We start from the raw sequence: 25,217 nt of genomic DNA, 5'->3' as shown, positions 1-25,217 counted from the left end.
AAAGAAAGAAAGAAAGAAAGAAAGAAAGAAAGAAAGAAAGAAAGAAAAAGAAAGAAAGAAAGAAAGAAAAGAAAGAAAGAAAGAAAGAAAAAGAAAGAAAGAAAGAGAAAAAGAAAGAGAAAGAAAGAAAGCACAATCTGGTGCTAAGAGTGCTCATTGCTACTGGGATGTTGTCATTTCTAGGCCTTTTCAGCTGGCAAAGCAAGGAGATATATGTGTATACTGACCTGTGTACATACAGGTATCTATAACTATTTCTATATGCAACCACAGGCATCAATAATAGGCTAAACATGAGTTCAGGGTGTTGTCTCCAACTCTATTTTAATACCCTGTGGTAGAGTACATCTAACCTACTTCTTTCCTTGCTTATCTATAGATTCCCTCTCCAACAGGGAGAAGTCTGGCTTTTGCCATCTGCTAATTCCAGGATACATATATAGCAGGATCAGAATTGTTACTCTTTACCCCTAGAGGAAACAACTTTATTGACTAGCAGATAGTCCTAATGTACAGTACCTTTTGCCTGTCATCTTACTGTTTCCAAAACATGGTATGCTTCACAAATTTGCATGTCATCCTTGTGCAGATGTCAGGCTAATCTTTACTCTATCATTCTAATTTTAGTACATATGCTGACAAAATGAGTCCAATAATCAAAACTTAACAAACATGATAATATGACGACTGCAGGAAAGAAGAATATACTTACCTACACACAAAACCTTTTAACATCTGTTATCTAATTTCATTTACTTTGGTCTGTTTAAAGGAAAAAAGTACCCCCTCCAAACTTACATAAATCATCTTATTATTGAATTACTTAAGAGTTATCAAAATATTCATATTTTAAAATGTTTTAAAAGACATCAAGGTCCACTGTTTTTCTTGTTTACCTCACTTCACAAATAAGAATTCTTGGCAATTAGCAACTTAATTGTTGATATATCAGTGAAGGGCTAGTGGTGGAATTTTAAAATCTAAATGAAAAGTTTATCTTTTTAAAAAAATTAGATTAAGCATCCTTCCAGCCTCATATTTCTTCTACCTTATTTTCAGTATCAGTTTGTGAATTTATGACTTTGTAAAACAGAGGTCATGTTTAGTGTCCAGCCTCATCTCAAAGGCTGCTGATTATGAGTTATGTTTACTTATTCATTAAAATATTTATAATAAATACACATTGTTCCTTACCACCCACTTAACTCTTTACTACCCATGGCTTCACTTAAAATTTTTTTTCCAACTCTGTAGGGGTATATACAACTAAAGAGGTAGATAAAATTAAAAATTGTATATATTTAAGGTGTACAGTGTGATGTTTCAGTGTACTTACACATTGTGAAATAATTACCACAATCAAGCTAATTAACATATCCATCACCTCACAGTTACCTCTTTTTTGAAATTTTATTTTATTTAAATCAATTACAGTTATCTCTTTGTGTGTGTGATGAGAATACTTGTGATCTACTTCTAGAAAATTTCAAGTATATAATACATTAACTATAGTCAACATGTTGTACATTAGATCAGCAATAATAAAAATAAATACTTTTTTATTGATGTATAACTGACAATGGATGTAATTTTTACACACCTAATTGTAAATATTTTAATCTTTGCCAAAAGAGCCCCTATTTTTGTTTAATATCACCTAAGTTATGTTTTATTTTATCACTAAAAGATTTTACATGACTGGATCACATAGGAATAACCGTTTTTAAAATACAGAATAATGTTTTTGTTTGGAAAAATGAAAACCCATTTTAAATTGTGTGTGTGTTTATACTATTTTAACTTCTTTCCTCTAAATGAAGCATTGCTAGCTATAAATCTCTATATTTTTCTAAATGTGGTTGGGCTCACCTTAAGCAGAGAAACTGGAAAGACAACAAATTATTTTTCAAGGGTTTTCTAAATAATAACCACCAAAAAACTTATATGATATTTATAAGTTGTGACTGAATCAGTGACTTTAGCCATATTTCCAAAAGGCTGGGTTCTTTTGAAGGTGAAAAAACATGACTAGGTTTTCTCATAGAACCTGCATTAGTTTTCTAAGGCTGCCATAACAAAAATGCAAACAGACTGGGTGGCTTAAATTTATTTTCTCACAATTTTCCAAAGACTTTTCAAAGGCTGGAAGTCCAAGATCAAAGTGTTGGCCAGTTTAATTTCCTTTTAGGCCTGTCTCCTTTGGCTTACAGATGCCAGGATTCCACCCTCTTGTTGCATCTTCACATGGTTGTTCTTCTGTATATGCATGCTCATGATGTCTCTTCCTCTTCTTGTAAGGATACCAGTCATATTGCATTAGAGCCCATCCTAGTGGTATCATCTTAACTTAATCATCTCATACCGATCCTACTTTAAAATATGGTCACATTCTGAAGTAGTGGGATGGGACTTCAACATATGAATTTTGGGGGGGACAAAATTCAGACCATAACAGAACATTTTGTTGTGCCTTCTAGAAATCAGACTCTGTGTTCTGTTTGTCATTGCTTTTGGTTGTAATTATGAAATTCTTACCTTAGAGGATAGTTGAAGTTTATCCCAGAAGAAAAGTGATAGTTGGCAACCGTGTTCTTTGTCTTTAATTTCCCTTTCTTATTCCTTTTCAGAGAAGTAACTCTTGGTCTTTTTTAAGGGGCTCATGCACAACTTTGAAAATCTGATGAGAGCTATTATATCAGTTAACTTTGACAAACTGCTTCAAAACTTAGTGGCTTAAAACAATAAACTTTTTTTTTTTTTAATCAATACACTGTGTGTTGGCCAGTTGGGCTGGTCCCAGTGAGGATTGCTGATCAGAGTATTGGCTGGGCTCAGTATGCATTGTGGTCACCTGGTTTCCAATGGCTTCACTCACAGGTCTTATGGTTGACTGTCTATGGGTAGTGGTGGTGGAGGTAATTGGGCCATATATTATCATCATCCAGCAGGCAGACCTGGGCTGAGTCACCTGGTTGTGTTCATAGGGTTTTCAAGAGCAGGAAGGAAGAGAAAGCCCCAAAGAGTAAGTCTCTCCTTGTATCACTTTTGCTGGTATCTTCTTGACCAAAGCAAGTCATATTAAGTCCAGACTCAAGGGGTAGAGAAATAGACTCTTTCCTTTAATGGGAATTGCAAAGCCACAGTGCAAAGGGGAACAGCTGTGGGAAAAAGAGGAGTTTGTGGTCTTCAGTGAGAAGGAGGAGGAGGTGAAATGATGAGAACAATCAACTGAGTAAACTCTGTTCTTACAAGTGTTTTCCCCCAGGTTGAGTAATTATTTTTTCAGAAGAAATATTCCAAAGAAATACAGATGCTGGCTGTTGAGAGTGAAAGCATACCAGGAACAGGAAATGGAAAAATGGTCTGAGGGGAAATGGGTAGAACAGTCATAGCATCTGCTTCATGAGCTTTTGGAAATATGAAACAAATCCTCCGAGTTCTCTATAGATTAAAACCTGAGAAATTTGCCTGTGGGGAACCAAAGACTTTTTTTTTTTTTCTGTAGAGGACATTATTTCTTGTTAAGGCATTTCTTTTTTTTTTTTTTTTTTTTTTTTTTAAGGCATTTCTTAATGTGAACAGTTGACCAGGTGACAACAGTAGACACTTTTTATACAGTTAGAAAGAATAGAGCTCTGGAAATTTCATTTCCAATTCCCCCATTGTCATATTATTGAGCTGAATACCAAAAATGAAATGCTCAGCTGAGAGCCCTAGAAATCATACTTTCCTCTGCAAGCACATAATATAAATTTAAAACCAGAAATTCTTCATAATCTCACAAAAATAGCAACTCCTTGATTATTCTTAATAGTCAACATTGATTTATGTCTACTCTGTTCTAATATCAGTTTGTCAGTTTCTTTATACCTTAATCCACCATTGCAGTTAACCATAATCCCTACTCTATTTATGTAGAGGGCTGAGCACAGCCCTAAATACATATCGTAGAACTGAATTGCTAAACTACTTAATTTAGGACATGTGGGTATTAAATGCTTTCAACCCTTTGCTGAGTTTCATTCTACAAATATGATAGAGGAAACTTCTATTACTTCAAAATATCCAGGGAAACTGCACTTGCCTCCACATTAAAAAAAAAAAAAAGTCAAACCCATAAATTTTCACAGCTTAAGTTTATTTAAAAGCTGACAGCCTCCATGTCCAGATTGGAAAGGCAATTTCAGAAGACATGAACATGATGGATGTTGTCATTTTCTGCAACATATTTAAATATGGTCTTCTTCCTGCTTTATAGGCTGGAGTTGAATAGCAAAGGGGAGAGTACTGTATCAGTCAGTTTTTCCCATAATAATGCTGATTGACAAATCACAAAAATTTCGGTGGCATTCAACAATAAGCATTTATTGTCAGACTCACATGTCTGGGTCTTCTGGGCAAGTTCTCCTTTAGGCTGTAAGTTTATACATTGTCTGGGTTAGATCTACTCCACGGATCTTCTGCTGGGCCCAGGCTGGTGGGATAGCAGTCACTGGGATATGTTCTTCTCTTGGTAATGGACAGAATCTCCTAGGAAGAGAAATGAAAGCCCTCAGTATTTGTTAAGACAAAGCTCTGGTCTGGTTCACTGACATTTCCATATTCCATTAGCCAAAGCAACACAAAACAAAACCAGAGGCAGGGGTGAGTAATGAATACTGCCCACCAAGAGGCCATTGTAAGACTGAGATGCACAAAATCTTCAGAATAGTAAAGAACCGGGGCCAACAATTCCATCTACCACAGAGGGGTAATTGTTTCTGGAAATAAAACTTCCTTGGATACTGAATAGGCAATATTTATATGGTTCATTGATATTTAGTGCTTAAAATGGAATTGTTTGATTATGCTTCTTAATTCATCTGAGTCTGGGAGAATTCAAAGATACTTTTTAATACATTTACTTGAATTAGTGAGGAAGAGTTTCAATTCTTTTTTTGCATATCTCCAACTATTGCTTGAAAATTGGACTCCTTTTCTGTGCTGATTTCTTCTCCCTTTTTCAGTATCTATTAACACCCTTATTTTAATTCAGCCCTGAGGTACTGAAGAGTGAGCCGTATGGGGAGAAGGCTGATGTCTGGGCGGCCGGCTGCATCCTTTATCAGATGGCAACTCTGAATCCTCCCTTCTATAGCACCAACATGCTCTCCCTGGCTACAAAAGTAAGCAGTGTTGGGAGATAAAAGGGTCTTGTGTTGCTAAAAATGCCATTCCTTCCCTTCCTAAATAGAACATTTGTGATTTTTAAAAAACTGTCAATTAAAAGCAGGCACATTGTTTTATTGGCCACATGATCCAGTTCATTTTTTCCCTTTCTTCTAAATATACATCACGTGCTATGGTGCATTCCCCCTTTAATTGTCCTCATTTATCATAGAAAATTATACAAATAAATATATCAAATTACTTTTGGTCTTTTATTTTTAATTGTGGTTTGGACTGCCTACAATCGGCACATTATATTATCCTACACATCATTTATTATGAATCTGAGGCTAACTTTAACTCAGCTTGAAGAATACAATCTGTGCTCAAGAGCTGTTTAATTGATGTTAATTTTTTATTTGTTGGGATGTTTCTGTTTCTGATTAAAATTTGTGCATGGTTATAATGCTCATTGAGTAGCTCTCATGTTGTGGCCAAGTATTGTACATACTAATGGCCTCTTTACGTCCATCACGCTAGTCTGTCTGTTTTGCAGATAGTGGAGGCGGTTTATGAACCAGTGCCAGAAGGCATCTACTCTGAGAAAGTGACAGGTACCATCAGCAGGTAATTAGTCTCACAATTTCAAACCTATAGAGATTACCAAGAAATACATCACATCTCTACGAATTTACCATGTAAATATTCATGAAGTGGAAGGGCTCCCAAATAATCCAAACCTAGAAAAATATTTGTGCATCATCAGTAATGGTGACCATCTGGAAGCCACTGAAGTGTGTCCAAGAGGAAGTGGATATGCACTTGAAATATTATGCAGCCATTAGAATGATTATTCAGAAGGCTTTGTATCAACCTGTAAAACAAAGATGATAAGAAGCTAACAGGATGTAGAACTGTTTGTAACTATGATAAAAACTGTAAATATATACAGGGATGTCGGAAAAGGCTAGACAATGACATAGGAAACTGAAAAAGGCCATGTTAGATGATAAAATTGCAAGCACCTTTTCATTTCTATTTCTAAATTGTAATGTTATGTTGTATAATAATTTTTCAAAGAAAGTCAGAAAGAAGTACTCCAGCCATCAGTATAGTAGGAGTTTAATGAAAGTCATTTCCTGTTGCATTTGCAAAGTTCTGACCTCACAGGGTTTGTCCCAGCTGACCTGTCACCCTTCCCTCCCACTTTTCTTCTGCTCCCTCGCTGCCAGCCACAGGGAGCTCCCTGCGAGTCCTGGCATGCGCCTGCCTCTGGTCTTTTGTCTTTGCTCTTCCCTTTTCCTGGACTTCTCTTGCCTCTGGTATGTTAAACATGTTCCCTCTGGCATGTTAGACCCGTGCGTGTGTGTGCAGACCTGTTTCTTTATTGCCTGTCTCGTCCCCACCAGAAGGAAAACTCTACAACAGCAGAAACTTTTCCAGTCTGGTTCATAACTTTTCAGGGCCCAGAGCAGTGCCTGGGACAAGATCAACCCTTAACAAATACTGGTTATCTGAATAAATGACTTGTTTTCTGACTGATTGTTATTTCTATACCAACGTACATTCCTTAGTTGGCTCAAGATTACTTTCCTGCCCCATCAATCTGAGTCAAATCCTTATTATTTTTATAGAAATCCCAGAGTCACCCCAGATAGAATATCCATTCTCCTTCCCAATTCCCTTTAAATTTGGTTCTGTATCTATCCTGGCACTTAGCACTACCTCTGATGGAATGTAAGAGATGTATTCCCTTCACTTTCACCTCCCAGCCCATCGTTTTGCATTAAGAGGTACTCCTCACAATTTGTAGGGTTGTATCTTGAATCTTTCCTTGCTCAGCACAATGCTGTCCTACAGTTCTAAGGGGCCTAGGCCCAGCCGGGGCTGAGTTTCACTAACTGCAGACTCTGAAAACATTTGACCATTCTTTCTGCATCTCTGTTCCCTCATCCAGTAAAAAGGGGATTGTAATAATACCAACCTCATCAGGCTGGTGTGATAATTATACAAAGTAACTAGAAAAATCACTTAGCACAGAGCTTGGTGAATGGTGACTCTTAAGCAATATTGGCAATTATCACTGTTAATATTATGGGAAATGAGCTGAAACCCCTTTCTGAATAATCTGAATTCTGCATATATTAGATCGTGCCCTGTTGGTAATGAATCCAGACAAATGTATTTAAATTTCTCATCTCCACAATTTAGTCCTGTTCTCTGCTATTTGTTTTCTGGAAAGTCCCTCAAAAATCCAAGAAGTCTCCAGAGATGTCAAGACAAGAATACCAGATTTACTTATTTAATTTCTCCTTCTCATAGGTATTTGAACACCACAAAGAGCAGGGGAGGGCTGGTACAGAGAAAATGTACAGAGACATTGTTCTGATTTTGTGGCACTGGGCAAACAGGACCATAATTTGCTTCTGACAGCCTCCCTGGCTATTGGTATCCATGTGTCTTGGGGCTAACAAGTTAGTGGAGGAGTCAGGTACCAACATTACATGGAAAGGTTAAGAATGTTAATAGGTTCTGGAATCAGCTGGATTTTAATCCGTATTCTTCCACCTACCTCCTTTTCTCATCTGTGATGTATGGGTAGCAATAGTAACTACTCACGGGCTTGTTCTGAAGATTAAATAAGATAATGCTTCTAGTGCTTTTAGAGCAGTACCCAGCACTTAGTGAACCCTCAATAAAATTAGATATTGTTATTAATAATAGTAGTGTTGCTATTTGTGGAATTAAGTATATAAAACAAATAATAATAAATTGGATGAAGAATGGTAAAGGGAGCAATGAGAGAGTCCAGAAGGACTTGGCCTAGTCTAGGGACTTTGGGAAGTTTCTATGAAGAAAGAACATATAATCTGAGACCTGAACAACCACTAATTCTCAAATAGTTAAATGTGGAGAAAGCATACCATAGACCAGCATAGAGCTTATTAGTTTGAGGCACTAAAAGAAATTGAAGATGTAGCATGTTAAGTCAGGGAGAGAATAGCCAAACAATGATTCAGGGAGAGAATAGCCAAACAATGATTAGGGCTGGGGAGGCTGATGGGGGCCAGATCGACTAGGTCTGATAGGCCATTTTGAATATTTATCTCAAGTACTTAGGAGAAAACTAAAGGTTATTTACAAGTGCGATATAGTGAAAATTTCTTCTGTAGCAAAGATCATGCTGGCTGTTCTGTGGGGAATAGACAGCAGGGAATGGGGGCAGGAGGGGAAGTAGGTCCAGCAGTCCACCGAGACATGATGGAGACTCTGACTGCAGTGGTGCTGGTGTTGATGGAGAGAAGTGGGGCTGTTTCCATGGTGGCTTGGAAGTTGAGTCAACAAGTTTGGGGGTACAGGAAGGAAAATGGAATGACACTGAAAATATGAAAACAATTGGGTTTATTCTGTGGACGTTCAGAGAGTAGAGCCAAGACCGTGGAGTGGAGTTCCAAGGAGACCCAGGTCAGCTCACAATTAGAAGTGTGTGTCAGAATTAGAGATACCCAGGTGAGGCAGGCTGCTGAGTGGGTAGTGAATTCCCTGTCACCAAAATGTTTAAGAGGATGAATGATCACTATTAGGGGACTCTGGATTAAATATTTGTAAGGACACTTTTTTTTTTAAAGATTTTATTTATTTGAGAGAAAGAGAGCACAAGAGAGAGTGATAATGAGCAGGGGTTGGGGTGGGGTGTGGCAGAGGAAGAGGGAGAAGCAGACTCCCCACTGAGCAGGGAGCCAACGTGGGGCTCAATTCCAGGGCCCTGGGATCATGACCTGAGCTGTGAGCCACCCAGGCGCCCCTGTAAGGACACTTTTAATTCAAAATAACTAAGATGCCATAATAAGTAAGAACTGACAGTTTAATTTTAATTTTATAACTGATTATACATTAAGATGACTGTGCATTCTATAGCAGTTGTGGTTTTCATTTAAGGTTATTCAAGATTCATTGTCTGGGTTCACATCACAAAGTTTTATCTTTAGAAAATTAGACATAAAACCAAATTCAGTCATGAATTTTATGTAATTACATATTTAATTTGCTTTGGATTTTTAATCTTTAAAAATTAAGTTCCAAGAGAATAAGGAAGTAAATTCAATTTTCTATTTTCTTAGTTTCCTGTTTTCTTCAGAAAATTGATGCAAGGAATACATAAAGGCAAAACTGATCTTAATGATCATTTATGATTCCGCAAATCATCAAGCTCAGAGCTGATCATAAGTAACGTGATAGAGCCTTTGAAATGCAAGACAACCATTGATGGGCAAGTTCACTAGATTCATTAATTTCACACCTAAGGTTTTCCAGTTACATGATCTTCTTGCTTCTTCTGCTTTTCCATTTTCTCATTTTCACCTTGTACATCCTGTCTTGGGTAGAGCACATGCAGTTATGTTTTCATGTGCAGTATCTTTCCTTTTTCCTGTTTGTTCATGTGGTGTACAAGCACATTCTGCCACTGGAACTTTTCTTTCCTAGCAGCAGGCTTTTACACTGGGAGAATAACTTAGCAACCCTGAAGAGTTTGGGGCAGAAAATAAATCCATTTTGTTGCTCTGCCCAGTACCAGCATTACTATTTTTACCTTCCAGTACACTGTTCAAAGAATATTGTCTGTTTACTTTCTAAAAAAGAAGAACATTTCCTTTTATGCACAAAATCTTCCAATTGCCTTACATTTCTCTATCTGTGCCTGGTTGCAGAAGCCGTCTGGTGCTTTGTTTCAGAGGCAGTCATGATGACTAGCACAGTTAATGCTTTCAGCTAGTTCTAAGGACAAGTGGATCTTTACATTTTCCACCCTACCTTCAACTCTTTGGTTTTCTCTTTTTTAAAAATTTCCCCAAAGTAAATTTGACATATTCCATTTTGTAAATTTATGGTGTACAGTGTGTCACTTTGATACATTTGTATATTGTAATATGTTTGCCAATGGAGCAATATTTATCCCTTACATAATTATATTACAGTATCATTGGCTGTATTCATTATTCTGTGCATTAGATCTCTGTGGCTTATTTATGACTCATTATAAGTCTGTACCCTTAGACACTATCATTCTTATCCCCCTCACCCCTCATGTCCTGGTAACCACCATTTGTTTTCTATTTTTTTATAAGTTTGATTTTTCTAGATTCCACATAAGTGTTATCATATAGTACTTGTCTTTCTCTGACTTATCTCACTTAGCATAATGTGCTCAAGTTCCATCTATGTTGTCAAAAATGGGAATCTATCTTCCTTTCTCATGGCTGGATAATATCCCATTGTATATATGTACCACCTCTTTTTTATTCATTCATACAAGGATGGGCATTTAGGTTTCCATATCTTGGCTATTGTGAATAATGCTGCAATAAACATGGGAATGCAGGTAACTCATTGAAATTCTGTTTTCTTTGCTTTTGGGTGTATTCCCAGAAGTGGAATTGCTGGGTCATATGGTAGATCTATTTTTAATTTTTTAAAGGAATCTCCATATTGTTTTTCACAGTGGTTGGACCAATTTACATTCTCATGAACAATGTGTAAGTGTTCCCTTTTCACCAAATCCTCACAATCACCTGTTATCTCTTTTCCTTTTGATGATTGCCATCCTAACACGTGTAAGGTGATAGTTCATTGTGGTTTTTATTTGCATCTTCTTTTTTTTTTTAAGATTTTATTTATTTATTTGAGAGAGAGAGAGAGAGAGAGTGGACTGGAGGGAGAGGGAGAGAGAATCTGAAGCAAACTCCATGCAGAGTGCAGAGACCGATGCAGGGCTTAATCTCATGACCCTGAGATCATGACCTGAGCCAAAAACAGGAGTCGGCTAATTAACCAACAGCCACCAAGGTGCCCCTGTTTGCATCTTCTTGATGATTAGTGATGTTGAGCATCTTTTCATGTGCCTATTGGCCATTTTGATGTCCTCTTTGGAAAAATATCTATTTAGTTTGTCCCATTTTTAATCAAATTATTTGTTTGAGTGTTTTTTTTTTTTAAGATTTTATTTATTTATTTGACAGAGAGAGACATAGTGAGAGAGAGAGCACAAGCAGGGGGAGTGGGAGAGGGAGAAGCAGCCTTCCTGCTGATCGATGCGGGGCTCGATCCCAGGACCCTGAGATCATGACCTGAGCCGAAGGCAGATGCTTAACCACTGAGCCACCCAGGCGCCCCTTGTTTGAGTGTTATTAAGTTGTGTTTAGTTTTTTATATATTTTGTATATTAACCCCTTCTCTGATAATGTGGTTTGTAAAAATTTCTCTGCTCTACAGGCTGTTGTTTCATTTCATTAACTGAGTACCAGAAGCTGTGCAGAAGCTTTTGATTTTGATACAGTCCCATTTGTTGTTTCTTGCTTTTGTTGTTTGTGCTTTTGGCATCACGTTCAAAAAAATCATTGCTAAGACCAATATCAGGAAGCTTCTTCCTTTCCTTTCTTCTAAGAGTTTTATGGTATCAGGTCTTACGTTTAATCTCTGATGGATTTTGAGTTAATTTTTGTGGGTGGTGTGAGATAGGGGTGTTTCTTTGTTCCGCATATATTTCTTCAGTTTTCCCAGCACTGTTTGTTGGTTGTTCTTGGTTCCATTGTCAAATATTCATTGACTGTATATGCTGGGATTTAGTTTGGGGCTCTCTATGCTCTTCCATTGGTCTATGGGTCTATTTTTGTACCAGTACCATAGTGTTTTTATTATGGTTTTGTAGTATAGTTTAAAATCAGGAAGTGTGATACCTCCAGCTTTATTCTTTTTTTCTCAGGATTGCTTTGGCTATTCAGGGCCTTTTGTGGTTCCACACAAATTTTAGGATTGTTTCTTCTGTTTCTGTGGAGAATGCCCTTGGCATTTTTATGGGAATTGCCTTGAATCTGTAGATGGCTTTGGGTGACATGGCCATTTTAACAATATTTATTCCTCTGAAACATGAACACAAAATGTATTTCCACTTCTTTGGATCTTCTTCAGTTTCTTTCAGCCAAGTCTTATAGTTTTTTTGTAGAGATCTTTCACTTCCTTGGTTAAATTTATTCCCATGTATTTTATTATTTTTGATGCTATTGTGGTTTGGATAGTTTTCTTTATTTCTTTTTCTAATGCTTCATCATTAGTATAAAAGAATGTCATTGATTTCTGTAAGTTGATTTTGTAACCTGCCACTCTCCTGAAATCATTGATTAATTCCAACAGTCTTTTTGATTGACTCTTTGGGATTTTTTTATATGTGAGATTATATAGAGAAATAGAGTAAATAGAGAAATTTTTTAATTTCTCTATAGAGAAATAGAGAAATTTTTACTTCTTTCTTCAAGATTTGGATGCCTTGAGAAATTAAAATGAAATAGAGAAATTTTTACTTCTTTCCTCAAGATTTGGATGCCTTTTATTTCTTTGTCTTGCCTAGTTAAGACTTTTCTAATACTGTATTAAATAGGAATGATGAGAGTGGGCAACCTTGCCTTGCTTATGATCTCAAAGGAAACGCTTTCAACTTTTCTCCATTGAGTATAATGTGACCTGTGGGTTTGACTTTTTTATGTTGAGATATGTTCCTTCTATACCCAATCCGTTAAGGGTTTTTTCATAAAAAGATGTTGTATTTCATTAAATGCTTTTTCTGTAGGTATTGAGATGATCATATAGTTTTAATCTCTCATTTTACTGATGTGACAGATAACCCATGTGTTGAATCCTCTTATAGCCCAGGGATAAATCCCACTTGGTCATAGTGCTTAATCCTTTTGACGCGTGCTTGAATTTTGTTTTCTAATATTTTGTTGAGAATTTTTGCGTCTGTATTCCTTAGGAATATTTGTCTATGCTTTTCTCTTCTTGTGGTGTCTTTATCTGGTTTTGGTGTCAAGGCAATGCTGGTTTTGTAAAATGAGTTTGGAAGTGTTCCCTTCTCCTCAATATTTTGGAAGAATCTCAAGAGGATTGGTGTTAATTCTTCTTTAAATGTTTGGTAGAATTCACCAGTGAAGCTGTCTGGCCCTGGAGTTTCCTGTGTTGAGAGTTTTACTGACTCAGTCTCTTGAGTCATTATTGGTATGTCCAGATTTTCTATTTTTCCTGATTCAGTCTTGGTAGGTTGTGTGTTTCTAGAAATTTATCCGTTTCTTGTCTATATTTTTGTAGTATCAGCTGTAATGTCTTCTTTTTCATTTCTAAATTTGAGTCTTCTCTATTTTTACTTAGGTTACCTAAAAATTTGTTCATTTTGTTTGTTTTTCAAAGCACCAGCTTCTAGTTTCATTGATTCTTTCTATTGTTTTTCTGGACTCTACTTAATTTACTTAATTTATTTGCACTCTGATTGTTATTTCCTTCTTTCTAATTTTGGGTTTAGTTTGTTTCTCTCTTTCTAGTTCCTTGAGGTATAAAGTTAGGTTGTTTATTTGCGATCTTTCTAATTTCTTAATATATGTGTTTATTGCTGTGGACTCTTAAAATGACTTTTGCTGCATTCCACAAAATTTGATACATTACATTTTCATTTTAATTTGAGATAAATTTTTATTTCCCTATTGATTTTTTCTTTGACCCATAGGTTATTTAGAGATGTGTTGATTAGTTTCCACATATTTTAAAATCTACTCACTTTGCTTTTGTTGATTTCTAATTTCCTGTCATTGTAGTAGAGAAGATAGTTGGCATGTTGTCAGTCTTCTTAAATTTGCTGAAATTAGTTTAATGGCCTCTCATGTGATCTATTCTGGAAAATATTCCATGTGTGCTTGAGAAAAATGTGTATTCTGCTGCTATTGGATAGAATGTTCTATATGTATCTCAGTTCATTTGTTTTAAAGTATGGCTGATAGTGAGGTGTTGAAGTCCTCTACTATTATTGTATTGTCTTTTTATACTTTAAGATCTGTTAGTGTTTGCTTAATGTATTTCGATGCTGAGATGTTGAGAGAATATATATTTATTATTGTTATATCTTCTTGGTGTATTGACTCCTTTGTCATTGTGTAATGACCTTCTTTGTCTCTTGTTACATTTTTGGCTTAATAGGTCTACTTTGTCTGATCTAAGTATGGTTATAGCTGCTTTTTTTTTTTTTTTTGGTTACTATTTGCTCAGAGTATCATCTTCCACCCCTTCACTTTGAATCTGTTTGTCTTTGGAGGTGAGGTGTGTCTCCTGAAGGCAGCATATAGTCAGGTCTTGTTTTTTAATTTATCTAGCCACTTGGTGCCTTTTGATGGTGAGTTCACCTATTTACATTTAGAGTGATTATTGATATATGAAGACTTACTACTGCCATTTTGTCTTTTATTTTCTGATTGTTTTATGTTTCTATTATTTCTTTTTTCTTTGTGTTTCTATTTACCTTTTTAGGTTGGTGGTTTTCTATGATAATTTGCTCACTTTCCCCCTTATTACTGTTTTGTGTCTTTGCTCTAGATTTTCATTTTGCGGTTACCATGAGGTTTGTATAAAATGTCTCTTAGATAAAACAGTCCATTTTATGCTGATAACTTATCTTCATTTATCTACACATGTTCTGTCATTTTTCTTCTCCCCTTTTTATATTTTTGTGGTCCCTTTTTTATGCTATGTGTTTATTACCAAATTACCAAACCCTGTTAGGTTATGGATGTCTGACTGGTTATGAATTGAAAGAGAGAGACAAAGGGAACAACTCATTCCACCATAATGCTCAACTCTTTGTTTCTTAAAACACAAAATGAATACAATTGAACATCAGATCCCTCCAATTCTTTCCATCTGGTCTCAGAGCAGAGTGGAGACAAAGTGGGTGGGGTGAGTAGAACAACCTAGATTTCTTCTAGAACATGATTTTTTTGTTTATTTGATTGGAGATTCATTGAAACATTTGTTCACTCTGAAGAATTTCTCTGAAATATCTAAGCAGGGACATATTTTAGAGAATTGAAGCTAATTTAGAACTTTTGGTAAGAGATGTTCCTGGAAGTCTAAAAGTTTGTGGCCAAATATTTGGGGTATATATTTTGGGACAGGTTAAATTCTTAGATGTTAGCCTAAGTTTGTTCATTCATTCATTCATTCATTCATCTGCTGAGTACCTACCAGGACCCAGGTTCCATTTTACATGCTGAGGAGATCATGGTGAAGGTGACATATGTCTGTCCTCTCAAGAAGTTTCCAGTTTCTAGTGGTGAAATGGATCATTGCAATACAATATTATAGTAGTTTAAGGACTTAAATGTAATGAGAATATACAAAAAGGGGATGATAAGTCATTTGAGGGTGATCCAAGAAGTCTTCCTAATGGAGACTTGGAAAAAAAGTGGGGTTTTTGGCAAGCAGATAGGGATGGGATCTGGAAAAGGGCGGATATCATTGGGAAAAACAAATTCAAGCAGAGGGAACAAAATGAGCAAAGAAATGGGGGCATAAGAGAGCCATGGGTTACATGGGAAAGGACAGACAGGAGCATTTGGTGTGTAGCTGGACAAGGGGAAGCATTTGGTGTGAAGCTGGAGGTGAAGTAAGGGCTGGTTACAGAGGGGGCTTTTATGGAATGCTGGAAATTTTAGTTTTGTTCTATTGGACCATAAGGGGCTGTTGAGGAATTCTTAACAGAGAAGTGATATAGACAGTTTAGGAATATAATTCTGTGGCAGTTTACAGTATGGTCAGAGGTGGACAAAAGATGAGTGTCATTTAAGAAACTCAGTAGTCCAAGAAAGCAATGATCAAATAAGCTAATAGTGGTCGATTAGAGGGTAGGGATAAGGATTCAACAAATATTTAGTAGGGAGAAGCCATAGCATTTGTGTTGGTTAAATATGGGAGGGAATAGAGAAAAAATAAAAGTGTGGATTTTCTTTTCAATGTATTGAGCATTTACAATGTCCCAGCACTTTACACAGGTGACTTCATTAATTGCCATACCAGCTTGATGAGATGTAGATATTGTGATTATCCCATTTTACAGATAGGCTACCAGAGACTTAGAAGCTAAATCTTGCCCAAGATAAGTTAATAAAGGGTGAGCTGGGATTTAACTCCCCCAATCTGACCTGGAGCCTGCCTGCCTAATTGTGATGCTAAATTGCATCTCCCTGTTGGCTCCTTTTTCAGTGATGGCAAATCCAGGAAGGGGAGTAACTTTGGGAGAGAAAGAGATGACTAAATGCCAGAACAGAGACCATTCGTGTTCCCATTTACCATAATATATAACTCTGTAATTCGCAAAACTAGCTTATACTGCTTTTTTGATTAAAAAAAAAACTCAGCTGGTAATTCAACTGCTAATATTATCTTGAATCAGTTTAAATATCTGCAGACTAAGACTTTAGTCTAATGCACTAATGAAAGGCTTAGATGCTGGTTTTGTTTTTGTTTTTGTTTTTGTTTTCTCTCACATGGTAGTCATAACCAATGCTAGGTCAACCAAGCATTTTTATCAGCTTTAATTACTTTTGCTAGTTAAGTGAGAGTAGATGAAGAAACTGATTTAATTAGAAGGTGAAATTCAACATCTTAGCTGCTTTTATGATTATGAACAAAAGTAAGAAATTTGAATACAAATATGTCACTGGCATGGAAGTTCAGCTTCGCATGCTTATGAGCAATGCTCAGGGTCCCCATAGTCAAAACAGTCCTATGCTTAGGGTTTAAAGCTCTGTATTCAAGGTCATGAAATTCTTAATAATTTCATCTTTAAATTTGTATTTCAGAAATGAAGTCTAATGAGACAAGGAACATGTATGTTTAGGGCTTGGAAGTTTCAGTTCCTATGAGGTCCCTCCAACTTCCTACCTCTCTGACATAGATTCTCGGCCATCTGCTCCTGGCCCTGTGGGCCCTGCCTGGCCTCCAGCTCCATCTCTCTGTCCCTGTCCCATCATTGCTACCGTTCTCTACCTGATATGGTGATTGGGTATGTCAGCAGGGGAGGCCTCTGTTTACCTTTACCTCCTCCCCTGTGGGTTTATGAATGCAGACAAGGAAAGGATCAGAGTACAGTATGTGCCCTCTTGAATCTTTGGGTGCGGCAAAAGAGAAGCCATCCTTAACCAGGCTGGTAGCACTGTGGTACACTCAATGGGTGATTCAGTGGGGCCTCTTGCCCACCTCTAATCCAGATACCAAGTGCATCATGATGGCATGGAGGTTACAATCTCTTGGGAGTCTCCTGTCTACCATCATTTGGGACACTGGTCTATGGGAGGAGAGATTGACTTCCTCACTCCCTGCTGGGGCCCCACACTTTCATATTGTCCTGGGTACCCCCAAAATTATGTAGCTGGCCTTGTCTTTCTTTGTTACAAATGCATAGGCTGAACTTTGTTAAATATGGATTCAGCAGATGTGTAAGTGCCTGTCATAACTATAGTGCAAGCCCACTGCCTTACAAAGAAATAACATAAAGATTAAGCATGAAATGATAATGTCTAAGATATGTATATTTTATTCATAATCGGGTAAAAAACAAAGAATAATTAGCAAATTAACAAGTTAGAGTCTTATTTTGACTTCTGTGGTGAAGAGTAATAATAAAAATAAAATAGTTCTCAAATCTTTCCTGGAGAGATCAGTATAGGTGAAAGTTGTATGAACTATAGGCTGCTAAATCAAATACAAAAAGTTGAAAATTAGATCTTTTTCTCAAAGTCCAAATAAGTTCAAGTTTATTAAGAAGCAACATGACTTCAGTGAAGTTAGAGATTTTGAATTTAAAAAATAGACAAAATACTGGGGTTCCTGGGTTGGCGCAGTCAGTTAAGCGTCTGCCTTCGGCTCCAGTCATGATCCCAGGGTCCTGGGATCGAGCCCCGTGTCCGGCTCCCTGCTCGGCGGGAAGCCTGCTTCTCCCTCTCCCACTCCCCCTGCTTGTGTTCCCTCTCTGTCTCTCTCTCTCTCTCTCTCTCTCATGGGCGAGCTCTCACTCTCTCAAATAAATAAAATCTAAAAAAAATAAATTAAAAAAATAGACAAAATATTATACGGAATGCCAGAAATATTTAAATCATGCTAACAATGATCCTGATAATTGATTCCATTGTGTCTAGAATAGCTTTCTATTAGTGTTTAGCTGTGGCATAAATAATATTCCCTTTAGTAAGCTGATTGACATTTCCTACCTCCAAATCACAGAAAATATTAGCATGCAATGTGTCCAATTAGTTACTTTAAAAAATTATTACAAACATCTTAAACCTTTAAGTAACGGGGTTGCATTTTATTTTTATGATTCATGTTTTGTAAGACACACACTAATCAAGTTGGGTTGATATTGCTGCTATACAGCTAGAAAAGGCCAATAAGTTGTGATTCCCTAGAAACCTACCCTCCATTTAGTGCATCAGGGTCTACATTCTCGGGATCCCTCTTTGTTTCACTGACCAATGACTTGGCAGTAATTACAGAAAATAGCCAGTTCACACAGGAGAAGATGACGATATCCACCTGTCCTGAGACCCGAGGAGCAGCTTCATGGCCTGCCGGTAGCCCTTGCCTAACAGCCCCACTGCAAACAGAACAGTGCTGCTTCCCAAACTTTCCAAATACCATTTGAGAAGTCTGGATTCCAAACTGTGCTTGATGTCCATCTAATCCCAGATGCTCTTGGGTGAGAACACCATGGTAGACACACAGTGGGGTTTAACCTTGACCCTCCACACCCGTGGCCTGGTCCTGACATTGACCAGAGGGCTCTAAACAGCTTGTCTTCTCTTAGGTGCCTCACTCCTGATGCAGAAGCCCGCCCAGATATCATAGAAGTCAGCTCGATGATATCAGACGTCATGATGAAGTATTTAGACAACTTGTCTACATCTCAGCTGGCTTTGGAGAAGAAGCTGGAACGGGAACGGAAGCGCACGCAGAGGTACTTTATGGAAGCCAACCGGAATGCTGTCACATGTCACCATGAGCTGGCTCTGTTATGTCATGTAAGTGCACAGCTGTCATTGTCTTCACGATGTGCTCCAATAAGGTCACCTGAAGTGGTTCAGGCTTGTCTTAGGGAAGATTATCTTAAGTTAGGAAAATATTAGTTGCTACATGCAGTATTTCACTATTATATAGTTCCAGATTTGCATCCCTTTACAGGTCTTATAATTAAAATTAAAGTCAATATAAATGATTTTCCAATGAACTACCCCTAATTTATTGTATATTGCAAAACAAGAGGCCTCAAAAAGATCCCTTAGCAATTCTTTAAGCTTATATTATGCTCTTTGTATAGATAGCAATGAATATGTATATTTTATTTCTTTAGCAATCCGATTTGGGGAATATGGATGAAAATGTTATATGTTAATCAGAGAAGGAAATAATAATCACCTTAAAATTTTGTCTTTTTAGTCTAGTGGCTTTTATTACTGTTTGTGGTGGTAATAATGCTGCCATCCTTCAAATAAGAATATGTCCTTTAATTTTTCTTGCCGGTAACCTTTATTTCTGAGCAGAGCTTGAAAAAGGGAAAAGCTACAAATGTCCGCATGTGCAAATGATCATGCCAGTGATGCGCTTGTTGCTGTCTCTCATTTGCCCCCTGTGCTTTTGTTGTATCATGACCCACGATCCTTCCTTTGCTTATGCTGCAGGCTCCCTCAAGCAGAGATCCTGTCAGGGACCCTTCAACCTAGTAAATATTCTTTTCTTCCCTCCTGGGCATGGGGCCCAAGGAAATAGGGTCATAACACCCATTCTTAATCAAGGTACTTGGTCATCAAATTCCTTTCCAGGACCCTAAAGACCTGTTCTGCCTCAGCTGAGAAAATAATATAGAGTTGATTTCAAAGAAGAGACAGCTGTGATTTCTTTTCCTTCCTTCCTTCGTTCCTTCGTCCCTTCGTTCCTTCGTTCCTTCGTCGCTTTGTTCGTTCGTTCGTTCCTTCCTTCCTTCCTTCCTTTCCCCCTCCCCTCCCTCCCTCCCTCCTCTGATTTCTTGGATAATAGAGTTTCCATCAAACTCCTTTTTATTAAAAGGAAAGCACTACTCTGTGGTTTGTTTGTCTTGACATACTTGGAATCTGAAAGTTGAAGATTCAGTATAGTTTTCTTTTGGGGGGAAAAACTCATCTTTATTGCCTTGCTGAGCCCAGCTGTAATTTCACAGAACAATCCTTGGTGATTATCTAAGGCCTTGGTTTATGTTTAGAAGCATATAACTTGAGAGTTATAGCTCTTGCTGAACACAGTTAAATCTTATATACAGCGAGTCAGAGCTCCCTTTTCTTGTTATTTAACTACCTGACTTCATAAAAAGTAGGCAACAGTGAGAAACACACCATTCTATGTATGTCATGTTGCATTCAGAGTGCAGTGTTCCCAGTAAACTAAAATGCAAGAGATTTAGCCATTTCTATATATCTTAAGTATTTGAGGCCTTCTATTAAGTTCTGCACTACAAAGCTACTTAGCCAATTTCCAGTTGGATATAAAAGAGTCCGTTTCTATTAGATCCCTGTAGCTGATGTGGGGGTGGGTGGAGTTAGTTTAAAATCTACCAGCAGAAATCCTCTATCTTTAGCGAAACACCTCGAGAATGACTGTTTTGTTTATTTATTTACTTCTCAGCTTTTCTTTCTTTCTTCTTTTTTTAAACTCTTACTGTGGAAAATTTCATACATTTACAGAAATAAAGATATTACTTCATGTAGCCACCCCCCAGCTTCAAGAATTTGCTACTTTGGGCCAATCACATACTGTCTTTATGCCCACCCACTACCCACTCCCTGCCATCCGTAGGTTATTTTGAAACAAACCCAAGACACCGTATCATCTCATCCATCAATAATTTCAGTATGTATTTGGAGGACCATTTTAACTCTAGAAATCTAGCTCTCAGGCCATGACTGGGTTAAGGTAAGGAAGATATCTATAGTCAACGAGGGAGTTTTGAGGTTGTAGTTCTGTACTCATCCATAAATTAGGGTGAAAATATTAACTATTATAGAAAGCACTAGGATTAAATAAGTTAATGTGTTTCAATAAACTGTGCAAATTAAAAAGTGGCACAAAATTATAAGATAGCACCAGTTATATAAAATGAGCAGTGATTATGTTAAAAAAATAGTTGTTGATGCAACTTGCTAATCTAGTATTAACTGGTCCTTAGTGCTAAATCCATGTGTGGTTTTCATGCAGTTAATAAGTATTTATTGAGCACGTGCTACTAGCCAGCCTCGTTGCCCTCATGGAGCATTCGGTCTCATAGGGACCTTAGAGAAATGCTTTATCTCTAGGCAGAGTTTATATTACTACTTTTAAAGAACCATCAAATATCTTCTCCTTTTGCACTATTTTATGTATACTGATAATTTTTCATCTCTGGATTAATTAGATGTTAACTAAAAGGAAAAGTGCAGCCTTATTAAAGAATTGAGAAGGAAATACTACATTTCATCAAAAGACAGCATGCAGTTAATTGGCATTATCCTTGCTGAGTACCAATTATTATTTTTTAAAAACATACATTGACACCATTACTGATGGGAAAAATACAGGTATAAAATTTTATGTCTCTTTTTTTCTCAAGTATTGTTATAGTATTATGATTGTTTCTTTCAAATATAGTGGAATGTCTCCCAGAGGAGTTAATATCAACAATACAATTACACAATCCAATGATAAGCAATAGTCAAAGGAAAGAGAAATTAGTGAGTGCAGTAGAACTTTATGAATTCTCAGCACTGATAAGGAGATCCATTGTGAATTGCTAGAACTTTGCAAATTAGTGGGTGAAAAAACAATTGATAAGAAACATTAAGGACTTTTATGTCATGGGGTGTATGCTACTTACTTTTTCACATCTTAGCTTATTCTTAATTATGGCAATAGGCCAGTAAAGACAGGTATTAATATATATATTTCAAAAGGACAGAGAAGTCTTCACTAATAAAGTTCAGTCCTTTGTACTGTGGTTTAGACTCTATGAAAGAGAAGCAAAACTTTCTTTTCGAAGAGTGTTAAGCTTCCCAGTTTTTATAATTCAAAACAGATCACAAGGAGAGCAGAGTCAAGAATAAGAATCAAGCAGAGAAAAATAAGGTGTAATTTTTACTTAAATATGTAATAATAAAAGTCTATTGTGCTACAGAGGGTACTGTGGCATTGTAGTAGTCAAAATCATGATTGGCATTTTGGCATTATGCACAACGTGTTAAATACACCAAATAGCTGCCCTTTGGCCATTATCTTATATCCCAGGCAGAAATATTGGTTGCAGACATTTCTAAACAGCATGCTGCAAATACAAGGATGAGTGTTAAAACCCAGCCTGGAAAAATGTGGATAATCAATAGAAAACTTCAATTTCATTCAGATTACTGGGATTTTGTAGATCCAGCTGTAGGCTACTATTAACATTTGTAAATAAAGCATATTTCTATGTGTATAAATGGAGCAGAGTTGAATGTACCAGGGAGACTGAAGGATAATCGTGAAAGAAACATGTTCTTGAAGGATGAGTTTTGCAGGGATTTCCCACTTCTCTTCCAGTGATATTTGACAGGTACTTTTATCTTCACCACCTCTGTTTTAAAGCTACATGATTATTTCTTTCTACTAGTAGAGTGAGTTTGTTCAGTTTACAGAACTTTCACATTCATAAACCTAACAGGGAACAACACAAAAAGAGAAAAGTTGAAAATGCTTACAGTTTATAATTAATAGAAGAACAAAGATTTGATCTTCTGAATGTAAGACATTGTGCTTGCTACTGTGAAGGTTATAAAAAATTATAAGGAGTGGTCTCAGTTGTGAAGTGACTTATCCAGTCTACCTGGGAAGCCAAGACATATATGCAGGAAGAAATCTGGGTAAATACCAAATGAGATCTCTGGCTAATATAGTTCAGAGAGGCTCCCAAAACAAGTGGGGTAAGTTTGGGCTTTGAAAGTAGGTAAGGGAGTCACTCCTGGATGGAAAAGAATAGCAAAAGTACATGAGCTCCAGATATACCGGCTTAGCATACTTAGGACTACTAATCACATTTTAGAAATGGTATTGTTTTATGCTTTAACTTAACAGGCAAGAAAAGGGAAACCAAGAGAAGAGACTTGTCCAAGGTCACCAAGCTAGTTTGCTGGTTTCAGACCTTGGACTGAGAGTTGGATATCCTGATTTATAATGCATATTTTGATATGCATAGTTTGGAAAGTCTGGGAAAGTAGGCTGGTACGAGATGGCAGAAGTTTCCAGAGTACCGAGTCATGGTATTCATACCTAGTGTTTGGGTTTAATCCTGGGTAGTGTGGACTAAAGCCTTGTATTTCTCCAGAGTAACTAACAACTAGATTATCAAACTGAAGGCTAATTCTCCCTTATCATTCATATCTCCTTCTTGAACTTTTTTTTCCCTGTGGTTTCGACCACACTCTTTGTCCTGGTTTCCATCTTATGTCTCTGAACACTCTTTTCTTATTCTCTCTTCCAGCCCTGGACTCTTAAGTTTCTATGTTCTGCTTCTCTTCTTGCTCTTCTCTTGAGTGAGCTCTGTCTTGTTCCATAGTTTTTCATTTCATATGAATTTGGATAAAAATTGGTTGTACAAAATGAGAACTTTATCTTCCATAATCATATATCATTTTGGTTTGAACCCCTGTTCCTGCTGATAGCAGAAAATGGAGGATATAGGCATTAACACTTATATCAGCTGTTTTGGTCTAAAAGTTTCTCTCCCATTTCAAGGGCTCTCCTCTCCATCTCCCTCTCCCAAGATGGCAGCTGGATACAGGAGGAAGCTTAGGCATCGTCACGCCAAAGGGAGGGGACTCTGTGTGTTGTCTTCTTCTTTTGGCCTCTGTTGACTTTAGATGAGGTGAACCTATCCCTGTGGCTTTGGGGGACCTACCGTGGCATCCCTGTTTTGAGCTGTCTTCTCCGTGCTCCCTCCATGCAGTGATAACCTGGTGGACTCACCAGTGAGCACTATATCCATTTTCTACATTCCCACTGTGGCATGTGGGAGCTTCAGATTCCCACCTATGCCACATAGTCCATGGGGAACTAACAGAGTGGGGACACAGTATCAGCCCTACCTTATCCATTCAACAAACATTTATTGATTGCCTATTAGGTGTCAGGTACTATGCTAGGTGCAGGGGATACCACAGTGAACAAAGTGCGTCTACCCTCATGGGCCTTATTTTAAATGCCCATATTAGCTATATAGTATAGAGTGGCATGATGGTCACAAAGCTTCTCTGAAACTTCCAGTCTTTTCTGGCTGAACCTGAATTATTCCCTCAAACCCTCTGCTCTGCTCCATTCCCAGGGTTCACCTCTGCTGGAGAGGATGTAAGGAGGAAAAACAAAGATATTCGAACTTGCCTTCTTATCTTCTGTCCTTCTCTCTGGCTCCTTCTTTGAACTTCAGAAAGACTTCCCCGTTCTCTGTCCACACGCTAGAAACTGCCCTTCTACCACGTCCTCCTCTTTCCCTAGGTGTTCTTCATTCAGGCCTTTCCTTGGGTTTATAATCCCCAGCCTCCTGGCTTGGTCTCAACAGTATACAGGTTCTGGGAGGAAAAGTACACAATATTTTCTAAGAAGGCAAAATACATTGGGGTGTGTTTTACAACACATCCATTTTCTGAAGACCTCCAAAACTATGTGTCTGATCGCAGTCTGTCATTGCATGACAGACCTAAATTTTGAGCTGGGCATTTACACATGTGTCTAATAGGTACTGCATGCTCAGCAAGTCCCACAGTGAATGGAGTCTCTTTCCTTAACCCAGTCATGTTCTACACCGCATCACCTTAATTGAAACCTGGACATCGTCTTCAATTCATTCTCCCTCAAATCCTACATCCATTTCATTAGCAATCTTTTACCAGTCCTATTTTTGAAATGTCTGACAAATCCATCTTATCCTTCCAGTTCTCATTCTCATTATCTCACATTGGGTCATTGCAATACCCAGCTTTCTTGCCTCTCTGGTCTCCTCCTCAACTCCAGCAGTGATTTAGTGTACCACCTCTGCAATGTCTATGGGGTCATTGGGAATTGTATGTGTGTGTGTGTGTGTGTGTGTGTGTGTGTGTGTGTGTGTGTGTGTGTGTAGTGAGAGCCATTTTGTTTATCACAACGACGTTGACTGCTACTGGCCCTTAAGGGGA

The 25,217-nt window shown here is 37.4% G+C and overlaps 1 protein-coding gene and 1 non-coding gene across 9 annotated transcripts in view; one reads left to right on the top strand and one right to left on the bottom strand.

The window, feature by feature from the left end:
- Nucleotides 1–25,217, top strand: part of NEK10 (NIMA related kinase 10) — a 248,908-nt gene that overhangs the window by 146,582 nt on the left and 77,109 nt on the right. For all 8 annotated transcript variants that reach the window (XR_012380845.1, XM_073900999.1, XM_025883157.2 and 5 more), the window contains exons 24-26: nucleotides 5,036–5,165; nucleotides 5,705–5,775; nucleotides 18,824–19,037. Coding sequence is in view for 7 of the 8 variants with exons in the window: in XM_073900999.1 (XP_073757100.1) it covers nucleotides 5,036–5,165; nucleotides 5,705–5,775; nucleotides 18,824–19,037 (415 nt within the window). In the remaining variant the exon portion in view is untranslated. The remainder of the gene's footprint in view (nucleotides 1–5,035; nucleotides 5,166–5,704; nucleotides 5,776–18,823; nucleotides 19,038–25,217) is intronic.
- LOC112834521 (U6 spliceosomal RNA) lies at nucleotides 545–649 on the bottom strand. Its single transcript, XR_003210937.2, has one exon. It is a non-coding gene; the product is annotated as a U6 spliceosomal RNA (small nuclear RNA).

This window comes from Callorhinus ursinus, unplaced genomic scaffold (assembly GCF_003265705.2).
Source record: "Callorhinus ursinus isolate GAN/ISIS: 27379988/994484 unplaced genomic scaffold, GSC_fseal_2.0 scaffold1, whole genome shotgun sequence".
NCBI classification, from domain to species: Eukaryota; Metazoa; Chordata; class Mammalia; order Carnivora; family Otariidae; genus Callorhinus; species Callorhinus ursinus.
This window is presented reverse-complemented; position numbering and strand designations above follow the sequence as displayed.